The sequence below is a fragment of the Branchiostoma floridae genome, chromosome 17 (assembly GCF_000003815.2).
Source record: "Branchiostoma floridae strain S238N-H82 chromosome 17, Bfl_VNyyK, whole genome shotgun sequence".
Lineage (NCBI taxonomy): Eukaryota > Metazoa > Chordata > Leptocardii > Amphioxiformes > Branchiostomatidae > Branchiostoma > Branchiostoma floridae.
This window is the reverse complement of record NC_049995.1, coordinates 16225264-16238640: the sequence shown is the minus strand read 5'-3', so window position 1 is coordinate 16238640 and position 13377 is coordinate 16225264. Positions and strand designations below refer to the sequence as shown.

The 13377-nt window shown below is 43.2% G+C and overlaps 1 protein-coding gene across 1 annotated transcript in view; it reads right to left on the bottom strand.

Moving 5' to 3' along the window:
- LOC118404387 overlaps positions 1-10994 on the bottom strand; it is a 22913-nt gene extending 11919 nt beyond the window's left edge. The window contains exons 1-5 of the mRNA XM_035803456.1: positions 10142-10994; positions 8993-9151; positions 8522-8605; positions 8003-8130; positions 7424-7582 (exon numbers count right to left, since the gene is read on the bottom strand). Coding sequence (XP_035659349.1) covers positions 7424-7582; positions 8003-8130; positions 8522-8605; positions 8993-9124 — 503 coding nt within the window. The 5' untranslated portion in view covers positions 9125-9151; positions 10142-10994. The remainder of the gene's footprint in view (positions 1-7423; positions 7583-8002; positions 8131-8521; positions 8606-8992; positions 9152-10141) is intronic.
- Positions 10995-13377: the final 2383 nt, after the last annotated feature.

Sequence of the window (13377 nt, the reverse complement as noted above, 5' to 3'; positions counted from 1 at the left end):
CGACACTGGACCACTGCACTGTATCCTGATAACCACCGAATAAACCACCGAGTGAGCGTAGCGAACGAGGTGGTTTATGAGGTGGTTATCGCACCTGACCAGGGATTATCTTACCATATACACCAAGGATAAGGCGGGGCATTAACGTTATTATCATATAGCCTATCCAACTGACAGTTATTTCACACAAATTCATTTATAACAAATAAACACTTTAAAGGTCTACTACGCAGTTATTTGCGCTTCAAACTGAAAACAAAAAATCCATTTTCCGGCCATTTCTTTATATAGTTAGTTGAATCAAGCCTACCACGTTACGGAACACTATTCAAGGCATGTCAGGAGTCGATATTTTCCCTGTGCGAGCGCGTTTGAAAACCTGGGAATCTGCACGCCCGCGCTGGGTTTCAGCCAGTTTGTTTCTTCACCGACAAAATCCGAGTAGTCCCGAGTCTGCCCGAGCCTACCGAGTCATGACGTCACGCACCCGGAACTCACCGGAGATTCCCGACCAATAACCGTTGATGTTTGATTCTTGTTTGAATTCTCACCAGTGCCTAACTAGGGGGGTCAACAAGTTACAGCGCGCGTAGGACAAAATATTTGTAGGCTAATTCTCTACGTTGCAAACGTGACATAATGACACAAAAGTGTCAAAAAGTGTCAAAAAGTAGTAGTAAATCTGAGATTTCTTAGTTCTAGAATATTTCAAATTTGAGCGCAAATAACTGCGTAGTAGACCTTTAATACATTACATAAAAATACATTTGCAATATATATATTGTACAATAGTGTCTATATATAATACAAACATTAAACTATTTCATCATCATCATTTAAGTAATAATTTTAACTAATCATCTGTTTGTGAGATAGCATGTCAGCATCAACATGTGGCTTATTTGCAATACAAACTACATGTATTAAGTGGAGTCCTGGTACCCCCCATGCAGAGCCTTTTCACTTGGGCACGACAAAGTACGTATATATGAAGTGATTTAGGAAGGTACCGGCTTAATCACGTTAGAAAGCCATAATGAAAATGTGTAAAATCAGCATAATTCCTTTTCAAGTATCCCTATATTCCCCATTTGGAGCCCTAATTAACATAACCAATCAATCATAATATTTTTGACAGTTATGCATGGTTTACACGCAAACAACAGTACAAAAAAAATTCATGACTGTCCCCTGTATAATGGTGCGGTCCAAAAAGTGGTCGGTTATTAGAATAACCGACCACTTTTGAGGTTACGGCCTGATAACCCATGGGAAATGGAGGCCTCTGATTGGCCAACTCCATCTGGCTATATGATAATAGTTAATCAACCAGTTAAAGAACGTGGTTAATATTTTCTTCATCCTAAAACAACAGGAAGAAGACAACGTTCCGGTGTCAAACACCAACATGCTAAGAATGATGAGGATACTTCCAAGCCGAGCGATGTGGACGCAAGGCTAAACAGTGTATAACTGACAAGTGTCTGCCATGTTCAGACTATATTGTCTGTTTGCACTATAATGAACACAACAAAACTCCATTGTCGGCTCTTGTGATAAGGCCGCGCCGAACAGCAAAAAGGTAAACAATCGTTTTAACCGTAGTAAGTAGGTAAACACAACAATGTTACCTGAAGTTCCGTGAAGCACACAGAGCTCCTTCTTCCCATCTTCTGGAACATACTTACCAGGAAGAAGTAGAATCATAAGAATGCTCCGCAACCACGCCCGGGACGGTCAATCCTGAGTGAGCGGAGTTCGGAGGAATACCGCCGACCATTTGCCGACAACATTCGCAATGTTTGCATTGTTTGCATAACAATGGTTTATTAGAAAGGACTACCAAAAACATGTTAGACTCGTCAACATGAACATGTTAAATCTTGTTGTCTAAGTAACAACAAAGAGCCAGACGTTGAACATACATGTGTATTTAACTACGTGCGTGACCAGTCACACAACGTCCAAGACGAATTCAATTTCGTCAATTGTCTTTGTGGAGCATTCTTCATGATAATGCTAATTACGGACACACATTTCTAGTATGGCTAAGTAATTGATAACTTTATTGCCATAAAAAAGCTTCCCTCAGGGACAAGCTTTAACATAAGCTCCCAATATTTCATTCACCTGGAGCTTCTCTTGTCAGACAACTGCGACGTATCATACCTTGAGGATACCTTGAGGATACTTCGTTGTAGTAAGGCTCCCGCCTGTTGGCACAACCTCTAGATCTTCATTCCTTGTATCTCTTATGCTCCCAGAACTTGTCCAGCATTGTTTAAAAAGTGTTCACACTGTTTGCTGTTACCACTTCCTCGGGCAAAGAATTCCACAATCGAACTGTCCTTGCGGAGAACGACTGGCGTCGCACATTAGATCTGGCTAGTGGCACTTTAATCTTGAAGCAGTGACCTCTTGTTTTGTCGAGGTTTGCTAGCTCAAAGAAGCTCTCGGGATCGATTCGCTCTTTTTTGGTCATGATCTTATAGAGCTGAATCATATCGCCCCTTTCTCTTCTGTACTTGAGTGTTGGTAGTTTTAACTTTCTGAGTCTGGAACTATACGGCATCCCTTTCAGCGAGGGAACCAGTCTTGTAGCCCTATGCTGGACTCTCTCTATAATCTTTTGGTCAGTACTAAAATGGGGACCCCAGACTACATTTGCATATTCCAGGTGTGGCCTGACCATACATTTGTACAAAATGGGTACTGAACTTTCATCTAGATTTGTAAACGCTCTCTTCACTAGCCCTAAAACCTGGTTACCCTTCAGAGCTGCTGCTGCAGTATTAACATGAAACTTAAGCTGATCATCCACTGCCAAACCTAGATCTTTCTCAACTCTAGTTTGCTCTAGCTCATGACCACCTAGTGTGTACTTAGCCCTCTGGTTCTTACTACCAAGATGTAAAATCTTACACTTGCCAGCGTTAAAGGGTAACTGCCAGGTTTCTGACCAGTGCTCCACCGCACATAAGTCACGCTGTAAAGCCACCTGGTCAGCATGTGAACAGATGGGTCGGTAAATTTTACTATCATCTGCAAAAATCTTAACTGTGCTTGTTATCACATCGGGTAAGTCATTTATGTAGACAACAAATAGAGTCGGCCCAAGTACACTACCCTGCGGAATGCCACTTGTAACTTCACACCAAGGAGACTGTGAACCATTTATCACAACCCTCTGTCTTCTTTGGTGTAAGAAGTCTCGCATCCATGTAAGAAGTGTACCATCAATTCCATATGCTTTAAGCTTCACTAATAACCTCTGGTGGGGCACAGAATCGAAGGCCTTCCTGAAATCCAAATATACAGAGTCGACCGGTTCACCCCTCTCCAGGCTTAGGGACCAATCATTCATGACATCTAATAGTTGGGTTGTACATGATCTTTTAGGGACGAAACCGTGCTGTGAGTCAGTGAAAAGATTGTTAACCATAAAATGATCCACCAAAATGTCTCGAATGATTGATTCCAACACCTTCCCAACCACGGACGTCAAACTGACTGGCCTGTAGTTACCAGGCTCAGTCCTGCTGCCCTTCTTGTGTATGGGTGTTACATGTGCCTCTTTCCAATTGCTAGGTAGTTTCCCAACACTTAGTGATTTATTGAATATTTGTGTAAGCGGGTAAGCTAACTGGTCAGCTAGTTCCTTCAAAAGACTTGGGTGCAGATCGTCTGGACCCGCCGACTTGGCAGGGTTTAAGTTGGCAAGTTTATCCCTAACTATTTCCTGACTGGTCACAATCCTATCAAGGGTTTGAACTCCTGGTTTGGTACTCATACTGGGAATATTGGCCATGTCCTCATTAGTGAACACACTGGCAAAGTATTTATTTAACACATCTGCTTTGTCGTAGTCTGACTCTGCTATATTGCCATCAGGCTGAACAAGACTAGCTATCTTGGGTCTGGTACTCATACGAGATTTTGCATACCGCCAGAACACTTTGGGATTACTTTTCAAATCCTTAACTAGTTTTCGTTCATACGAACTACATAGTTGTCTTGTCAAAGACCTCAAATAGTTCCTTGCCTTAGCGTACCTCACGTAGTCATAAGCTTTACCAGACTTTGCCCACTTAGACCATGCCCTACTTTTTTTCTTTCTAGCCCTCATTGCCTGTCTATTCATGTACAGCTTGTTTGGTTTCTGTTTGGGTTTCGTCAAAGGTATGCAGTCATCTACAACCTTCTCAACGATACCACAGAACTGAGACCATGCTCCTGTCACATCCAGATCCCCCAGCATTTCGTCCCAATCTACTTTGCTGAGGTCCTCCTTAGCCTTCCCATAGTTGCCTTTCCCAAAGTTTCGTCTTGGCAAAGACTCTGTGGTTTTGTCCAACACACAGTCTATGGAAAAAGTTAAGCAGCAATGATCCCCTCTCCCCAGCCCGGGTGCATACTGAAGATTACCTATAGTCATGACTTCATTTGTAATTACCAGGTCTAAGACTGAAGGTTGCTGATTTAGCCTGTGTCTGGTGGGTTCCATGACATGTTGTGTGAGGAAGTTGTCATTCAGACAATCCAGTAACAACTGACCATGGTGACCTGTACCCACTGTCGACATCCCACTACACCAATCAATCTCCTTTATGTTGAAATCCCCAGTAATAACAACATGCTTGGCATTCTCCTTACACACCCTAGACAGTAAGTTGCATAGTTTGGTAGTGCTATCTACTGGCTCAGAGGATGGGCTCCTATACACACATCCTACAATTAAGGAGACCTGATTTCCCAACCCAAAGTTCAGAAATAACTGTTCATGGAATCCCACAGAGCCATAGTCGAGTACCCGCACCTGTAAGCTGAGTGATTTCCTGAAATATATAGCTATGCCCCTGGTCCCACTGGGTCCAAGATTTAGCTCGTCAGGATCAAAATTTGTGTAAATCTCGTACCCATCTAGAGCTATTGTACACATTCTGAGTGGGTTAACTTGAGCCTTCGGAATTACTTCAGTCAAAACAATCAAATCTGGTGGGTCATTTGCTATAGAAAACATCAATTCCTCCCGCTTGTTGGGAAATTGGTCAGAGTTTGTGTATAATACTGACAATGGCCTGTCATTACAATAGAAGGGTTCCCCCCCATCCTGTGTAGTGTTGTGCCCATCCTCGTCTGCCTGTCATATTCTGTTTCTATTGTTCTCCCCTACCAAACCACACTGGCGCTTTTCCTCACGCTGCCTACGGCTGATTTCCCTTTCCTTCCTAGTCAAGTCTGGTGCAATGAAAATGTTTTTAAAGCTACTGCTGTTGTTAAGCAGCTTGGCCCCTTTCAACAAATGGTATCTATCAGATGGATCGTTTAGAGATACAAGCAACAGCCGGTTTTTGCCGGGAGTTACCTTACCTAATCTCGTGGTTTTCTGGATCAACAAGTTTTCAATACCCAGTTCCCTAGCCACATTCTGAGTAAAGACTGTGTCGTGGTCGTCAGTCGACGACTCAGGAATATTGTGTAAGATTATGTTGTTTTTTCTACGTACTGCTTCAATGTAATCCTCTACTGTAACTATACTTTCGTCCCTCCTTCCACCATTATGATTTGCCACACTGGCTTCCCTCCTAACATTACTGATGTAGTCCCCTACCATGGTAGCTACTGCATCCTCCTCTGTCACAGTGTTGACATTTGAGGACACAGTACCCTCATCCCTCCCAACCTCTACTTCAGGTTCTGTAGTGACACCCCCCAACAGCTCGTCTAACTTCCTAGTGACATCCCTTAAAGTGCCTACTACTGACTCCACTATGCGATCCTTGTATCATAGTCAGCAGAAGAAGAAGGGGAGGCCCCTTTCTGTGCCGATTGACGTCTTTCCTAAGTCAACCGCTCATAAAACGACTTTATGGGGAAAACTGCTGGACGCTCCTCCTTGACGAGCGTAGAATGCAACGGCAACATGCCTAACAGCGTGTTCAACATGGAAGCTTATCCGAGCAACCATAACGGAGCGACCGGAGCCCGTAATCTACTTACAGTTCCATTGAGATGTCGATTACCCCGACCGGCCCACGTGGCACGGCGGCTGCCGCTCCTTCTGAATATGGATGGGGCCACGAGAACAGTCTTCCACCGTTCTCGAATCTTTAGCGTCACCTGGCGCAAAGAACGTGGGGTATTACCTCAATTCTCCGAAAGGGCCAGTGCCTCAACCTCGGGCACCATGGCCATAGCGGCCGTCTGTGGCTGCGCTATCCTCCAGGTTTTTCGGCCTGGTGCGCCGATAATGCCAGCTCCGTGTAAGGCACAAGGTATGACGGCCGTCTGTATACGTAGCCTCGCCGATAACCTCCAGGTTCTACGGCATGCTTGGCCCGAATTCTTCCCGTGCATGTTGCGCCGAAAGGGCCTTTTGGTCCTTCCCAGCGCCTGGCAAGCCTTGAGCGCTAAGCTCGACCGCCAGTACCGATAGTAGCCCGCCGATAGGGGCTTTTCACCCTTCCCGGTCTTACGGCCTGCTGCGACGATAGTAGCCGACCGATAGGGGCTTACCCTATCGGCGGCATGGTGCGCCGAAAGTGGTTCTTCTCGTAGCTCCACCACTTGATAATTTTCCAACAACGAAAAACTGAGTCACTACCGGATCATACCGGAGCAAACTCGATGCGTGCACCTTGCGCGAAGCACAAAAGGAAATGATGATTGGGAAGGGGCGTCATCACGTGAGGTCCCATCATGCTTTGCTTTTCTTTTCTTTGTATGTTGTGCACCATCTAGCGATTCCCAGGAATACTGCATATTGTACTCTCCCTGAACAAGGTCGAGTCAGTGAGGTATAAATAAAAATAAAAAAATATAAAGATATTAATTGAACCAAGCTGAGTCTACCAGCAAAATTTGCATCACAAAAAGTAGCATGTCAGAGGGTCTACATGCCAAACTTGTAGGAGAAAGCAGAGTGATAAGCAATGATAAATAAACAGTGTTGTGTTGCTGTACTCACCACAAAACATAACTGGTGCAACAAAAAAAATCAAAGAAGACAACAATTAACAAAAACAATGACTCAAACCATACACAAGAAAATAAATAAATACACTTTTTGCCATCAACTGATCAACATTTTTGTCCATTTTGTAATAAAAGTTAGCAATTGGGGCTCTTAATGTTCTAAAAGTAAAACCTTGACAAACTTTTCACTGTTATAGTTGAAAAAGAACTATATGTTTTTCTTAGCACATTTGTGTAGGATGCCCCTTGCTGTCTTTCAACCAGCGTTGAGGGCTTTCCTGTTGTTTTGTAACAAAGTGTAATAAATGTTGGCCCCTAAAATGCAAGAAATAGTGTCCCTGTGAATTCAAAACTTTTCCTAGAATGCTTGCCATGTGGCTTCACCATGCTAAGATGCCCCCTGTGCTGTGAAAAAATCCTGTTGAGAACCTTTGACATGAAACCTCACCTGTTATAATCCATTCCTTGGTCTTGCCTGTAGTAGTTCTGGTAATACTGGTTGTAGTCGTAACCCCCGTAACCCCCTCCATAGTTGTCATAACCACCGCTGCTGTAATTGTAGTCCCCGTAACCCCCATACTGATCCCCGCCTCCATAGTCTGTGCGTCTGAAAGAGAAACAAGATGAGATGAACAACATGATGATGAAAACAGGTTAGCAAGTTTTAATGGTCCAAAGTTTTAATTTCAGAGACACCTTTTTGACCACTTTTCTGGACTGGCATATATTGGAACAGTGGTACAGGGCAGTCTCCTGTTTTAAATTTTCTGTCCTACCCAAACAAAACTTTTTCAGAAGCCTATGTTGTTAATTTTTCCTTGTTAAATCTACTATCTTAAGCTAAGAAATATATTTCTTAAGTCGTGAAGTTAAGAATATAAATAATAATAAGTTTTTTGTCATGTTGGATGAAATTTTCTTCATCCCAACAGGCATATTTTTGTCTAGGGATGGAGGGACTGGTCTGAGAGACAGCCCTGCATAGGCCTCCTTTACTTGTCTCTAGTAAGCCTTGTCTCTGGCTTACCTGCGCTTGTAGTCAGATGGCCCCCCTCCCCTCCCTCCTCTGTCGCTGGAGTAGTTGTTGGACCAGCCTCCGCGGGAAAACCCACCACCCTCCGGCCGGTCAAACGGGCGCCGCTTGCTGGTGGAATGCTGCAGCATAAAAGGGTTAACAAGCAGCCTTTTACTAAAGTTTTAGACAGGCATGCATTCATGCGTCTTTTGGATGCGCTGTTCTTAAGGAAAATAATGAGACATTGGACGCACTTCTTTAAGTTTAAGCATGAGGCCCTTACACTGGGAGGCTGATCCTCTGATAAGCGTGAAATTCTGATTGACAAGGGATGCTACTAGGTCAAATGGGGTCACAGTCTTCAAGGCACTTTACACAAATTTCCCTGACGGTGGAGTGATGCCCACCATGCCTTTTTGGCTAATCTGCCAACAGTGTGCCAAAAACACACATGGATTTGGTGTGCCAATGTCCACATGTACATGCCAAAATGTGTCACTAAGAACCATAAGAAGAAAAAAACACCCTTACCTGCACAAGTATGTGGGTCCCCATAAACTCACTCCCGTTCAGAGCCAGCACTGCCTTCTCTGCACAAGACATGTCCTTCATGTGCTGCAAAAGAACACAGGTTTCATTCATCATACCTCTTACAATGCTAAACCATACTACAAGGCACATTAGCAGGAGGGAGGATACGAGGTAGGCCAAGGAAGACGTGGCTGGACAATATCAAGACATGGACTGGCTTAAGCACTGAACAGCTCATCAGAAGGGCAGAGGACAGAGAGAGATGGGCAAAGATCACAGCTACAGGATGTTGTGGAGCCCCTACGGCCACCGTGGTTATGGGCCGTGAGTGAGTGAGCGAGCTAAACTTTCTTCCAACACCCTGGCATGGAATGTGGTGTAGATATACAACACTTCTTTTCTCTTCTCTGGGGGTTTTGTCCTATGGGTCATAACATTTCACTGGACAAAGGCAAACAATACGCTGCTCACCACAAATGCGTAGACTTTAGCTGCATCCCTCAGGACATCGCACTCCGTCACCTGACCGAAGGAGTCGAATGTTGCATGCAGCAAACTTTGGTCCGCGTGCGGCGGAAGGTTCCCCACATAGATCTTTGCCATGGCTCTGGGTCTACCTCAACAAGGCCTCTGGAAGAACCAAGAGAAACCAATTAGAAACATTCTTCCATGGAATTGAAAATGAACCTACCGAGGAGGGACGTTTATTCCATGTTGCCCAACGAAGGCCGTCTCGATGCGTCCGAAGTAGCAGTCACGGCTGCCATTTCTTAAATTGTCTGTGAACGTCTTGTGAGCATATGTCTTGAACAGTCCGCAAATCTTTCACTTATTCACGTATGAAGGAGAAAAGTTGCAGAATTGTACGTATATGTAGCAGAATATTTTTCTTGCCTGGATTCTTTACCCAAGGTTATGTGTGCTTGTTTCGGCTCACTTATGTTGTTATCGAGAACATATGTTGTAGAAAACTGCACCTTTAGTCAATGCATAATGTTTCTTTGTGACGCTTTTCTTTAAATCACTTAATAGGGTAGAACATTGTGACGGAAAAGTACTTTGCCAAAGGAATGACAGGAGAGTTCTCTCGAGCTTTAACCACGCTTATTTAAAAACACGCAACTCACAATAAAAGTCACCTGTGAGGGAGAAATGTTGTTATTTAGTCAACTCAGATAGAGCAAAATCAACACACGTACATGTACAAGTATTCGCCAGCGCAGGCAAATGTATATTGGCAGAGCGTTAACATTAACGAACTATGATCGGTCGAGTGGTAGTAACGTGTTTTTGAATGTAGCGCCCCACTTCTTGGATATACCAACCCATTGTCTGCAGTCTTCAGTTGATGCGTGCAACGAGACTGCACCAAGAAACAACGTTAACGATACCCATCCACTGGTTCGAATCCTTCGAAAGAGGACCGTACCATCCTACGTCGTTTATAGTTCATAAGTACAACGCTCTTCTTGTTCCTTCAACAAGGACGATTGCGAACGAAGGTCCCCGATTCTGACTGAGCACGCTACAAGCTGGGGTACGAGAGTTTGGCGAAGGGTTAAAGGTCAAAGGTACAAGGTTATATTATATATCGGGGTCATCACGACACAATGGTCTTACCCATACAAGTAGGTGGTAGCTGTAGATGCCTTTTTTACCCACACTGCCCTGCTGCTGCTCTCTCCAGAAGAACCTCTTATGCGACTTGAAAGCCCTGAAATAAACGTGGTTATATGACAACAATCACTCGACAGGTCTTTCTACGCTAACGTGTGACTTCTTCGCTTTAAGTTAGTCGATCGTGGGTACCAGGACGAAGCTCAGACAACGACTGCCTGATGTTTTGCGAGCAAGGACCACAGAACGGTACGATATATATCGTTCCATGGAGACGCAAGGGGTTGCACGACGTTGTACATAATACGAGAGACGCTCTATGGCTCAAATCCGACTTCGATACATCAACGCACCGACGCCCCCATTTGACCAACTTACTCTTTTCCTCAGAACGACGTTGACGGCGCCCCAAACAAAGAATCAAGCGGTAAGACAGCAACGAACCTGTGACCTGAGGTGACCTGAGGTGAGCTGGCGTCCATGTTCCAAGGGTGTGTCATTCACGTGGTGTGGGGACTAAAATTGAACTGGCAGGATCCAACAGCTTCCGGGGACAGCAAGAAAGTACAGATTACCATCTGGACTCTATATCTTCTGTGTGTGTACCATAGGTGTTGAACACTTGATTCTGACTTCTACAATCTACCCTATTATGATAATCTGTGGGTTGATTTTATTTTGCTTTTCCTTTCATTACCCTCGAGGGTTCGATGCATAGATTCTAGCATCTAAAATCCAGCATCGCTTAATAGTAAACACTTTGGCCGAACGCTTTAATACTTCTTCTATGCATATCTTACACATAAAATTATACCTTGAAGAGGCTCTGCTTAACTTGACTTTTGTCGGAATCACCTATAGCTACTACTTCTAGTATATGTTTTCCTTACATAAACTTAAAGACGATTCCCTGATTGGCTGACAGCTTTTTAGAGACCATGCCCACAAAAGTGGAAAGTTTCAAACCTCAGCCTGGTTTAGCATAGACTCCTCAAGGTTTATTGTATACTAGTAGTACGAGGCTCGAGGTAGCAGAATGTTTAATTTTATTAGCTTACATGTATACTGTCATACTACACATACCCTGCAATTATAAGCTGTTTTTTATGCCTGACAATCATTTATGCCTTCCAAGTTCTCTCTGAAACAACTGACGATGACAAGTCATGTGAACTTGTGGTAGATAATTGTTGTCTTCGCCAATAATTTATTACATCTTTTTTATCTATTGCTACACATATTATACGACCTGTTTATATATAACTTTATAATCAGCAGCTTGCTACCAATGCAGAAGCTCATTATAACAGCGTTATTTATATCTTTTTGCAAGCACACGCCCCACCCCTCTATCAATCTATACTAGTACATGATCATGTACGTTGTAAGTCGAAAACTTACACAGAACATACGAGCAAAATAGGACGTGTTTATTTTATTAATTTTCTTCATCCGGCCCTGTGTGGAGAGAGTGGTCATGTTAGGCAAGGAAGAAGCTAACTCTATTTACAGTTTAAACGCTAACTGCTCCGCACAAATCGCTGAGAACGCAGCGCGGAGAGAGAAACAACGGAACTGAACGTCCCTGGTTCTAGTCCTGTGTGAACAGAACATGGCGGACCAGATCGACCGAAAACGTGACAGCAATTCGCGACGATTAGGCGGTAAAAACGACATAGTTGTCACAGGAGATGGTTGTTTTACGTCTGTCTGTACCACTCCGATCCGAATGCATGCAGTTTTGGCGGGAAAGCGTGGAAAACTCACCTAAAAACAGGCGGAAACTGTGAAAGGGGCGGACGGAACTCCTCCTTTGAAGATTCTCTCACTTTCGCAGGCTCTATCACAGTACAAGATAAATAGCGGCACATTCTTTACTGCCGATTCGGATTGCACCTAACAGCAGTATTACTCGTATCTTCAACATACTTATTTTTTATGAAAATCATCAATTTTTTGTTAAATAATATATACGTTTTGATATTGATTATAGGAGATATGCGTTTAGATTGACATAACTTATCATCGACGAATGTTGTTATGAATGTAGTGCTAATTTTGTTCAAGAACCAATCACGAGCGGGCAAGATATTTATATTTCAGCCATACCATAGGTATGGTGAAATATATTGTATTCGTAATGTTTCTTTCTTTCTTCTTTCTTTCTTTCTCCTGTCAAATCTTCGGAACACGGTATCTCCGTTGTTCCTGAACCGATTGACTTGAAATTTGACACAAGGGTAGAGTGGGTCAATATCCCCAGACGTTTTTTTCATTTTTTTCATATCTACCTTTAAAATGATTTTATTAAGGTTTTTTGGTCATCTTAAGACCAAAACTGTATATTTGGGCCCCCTGTACCCTGGTATTATAACCGAATGAGCTGAAATTTGTCACAGATGTGCTTTGATAATTCCCCCATACAAATTCAATACCACTTTTGGTGTACAGTATAACGAAATGCTTATTTTTGCGATTTTTTGGTCATTTTTTGACCAAAAAAGGACACTTTTGGCTCCTGTACCTTGGTTTTAGAACCGGATGACCTGAAATTTAGTATAGGAGTGCCCTAGACATATGCGCACATGGATTCATTAACAGTTGAGGCATACAGTACAACAAAATGCTTAATTTTACGATTATTTGGCCATTTTATGACCAAAAAGTACACTTTTGGCTCTTGTGCTCTGGTTTTAAAACCAAATGACCTAAATTTTGGTAAAATGGTGCACCAGATATTCATTCAAATGACACATGTATAATTTTTGTCATAGACTACGTCAAAATGATAGATTTGGGGATTTTTTTTCCAATAGCCACAGGGGTCAATGACCTTAAGGTCGTTGACCCCAGCTGCAGATTGCACCTTCTGGCATATATGTCTATTTAATCTAATTAGATAGGTAACCAATCACTTAGCCTGAATCTATATCCTAAAGAGGGGGGGGGGAGGGTGACAGCCAATCAGCGAGTCCGGTGTTATCTGGAAGAGTCCATTCTTACACGGAGGGGTTCATTTTTTTTAAAATTCATCCTCGGACTGGTGAAGTCTTTCAGTGGGTGTATTTTTGGACAGGTCTATTTTGCAGTTTTACAGAAGGTGTGCTGGAAGAGTCTATTCTCGCACGGAGGGGGGATTTTTTTAAATTCATATTTTGGACTTTGGTGACTTCTAGTTTGTCAAAGTCTTTCAGCAGGGTTATTTTGGACTGGTCTAATTTGCAATTTAAATGGGGGCG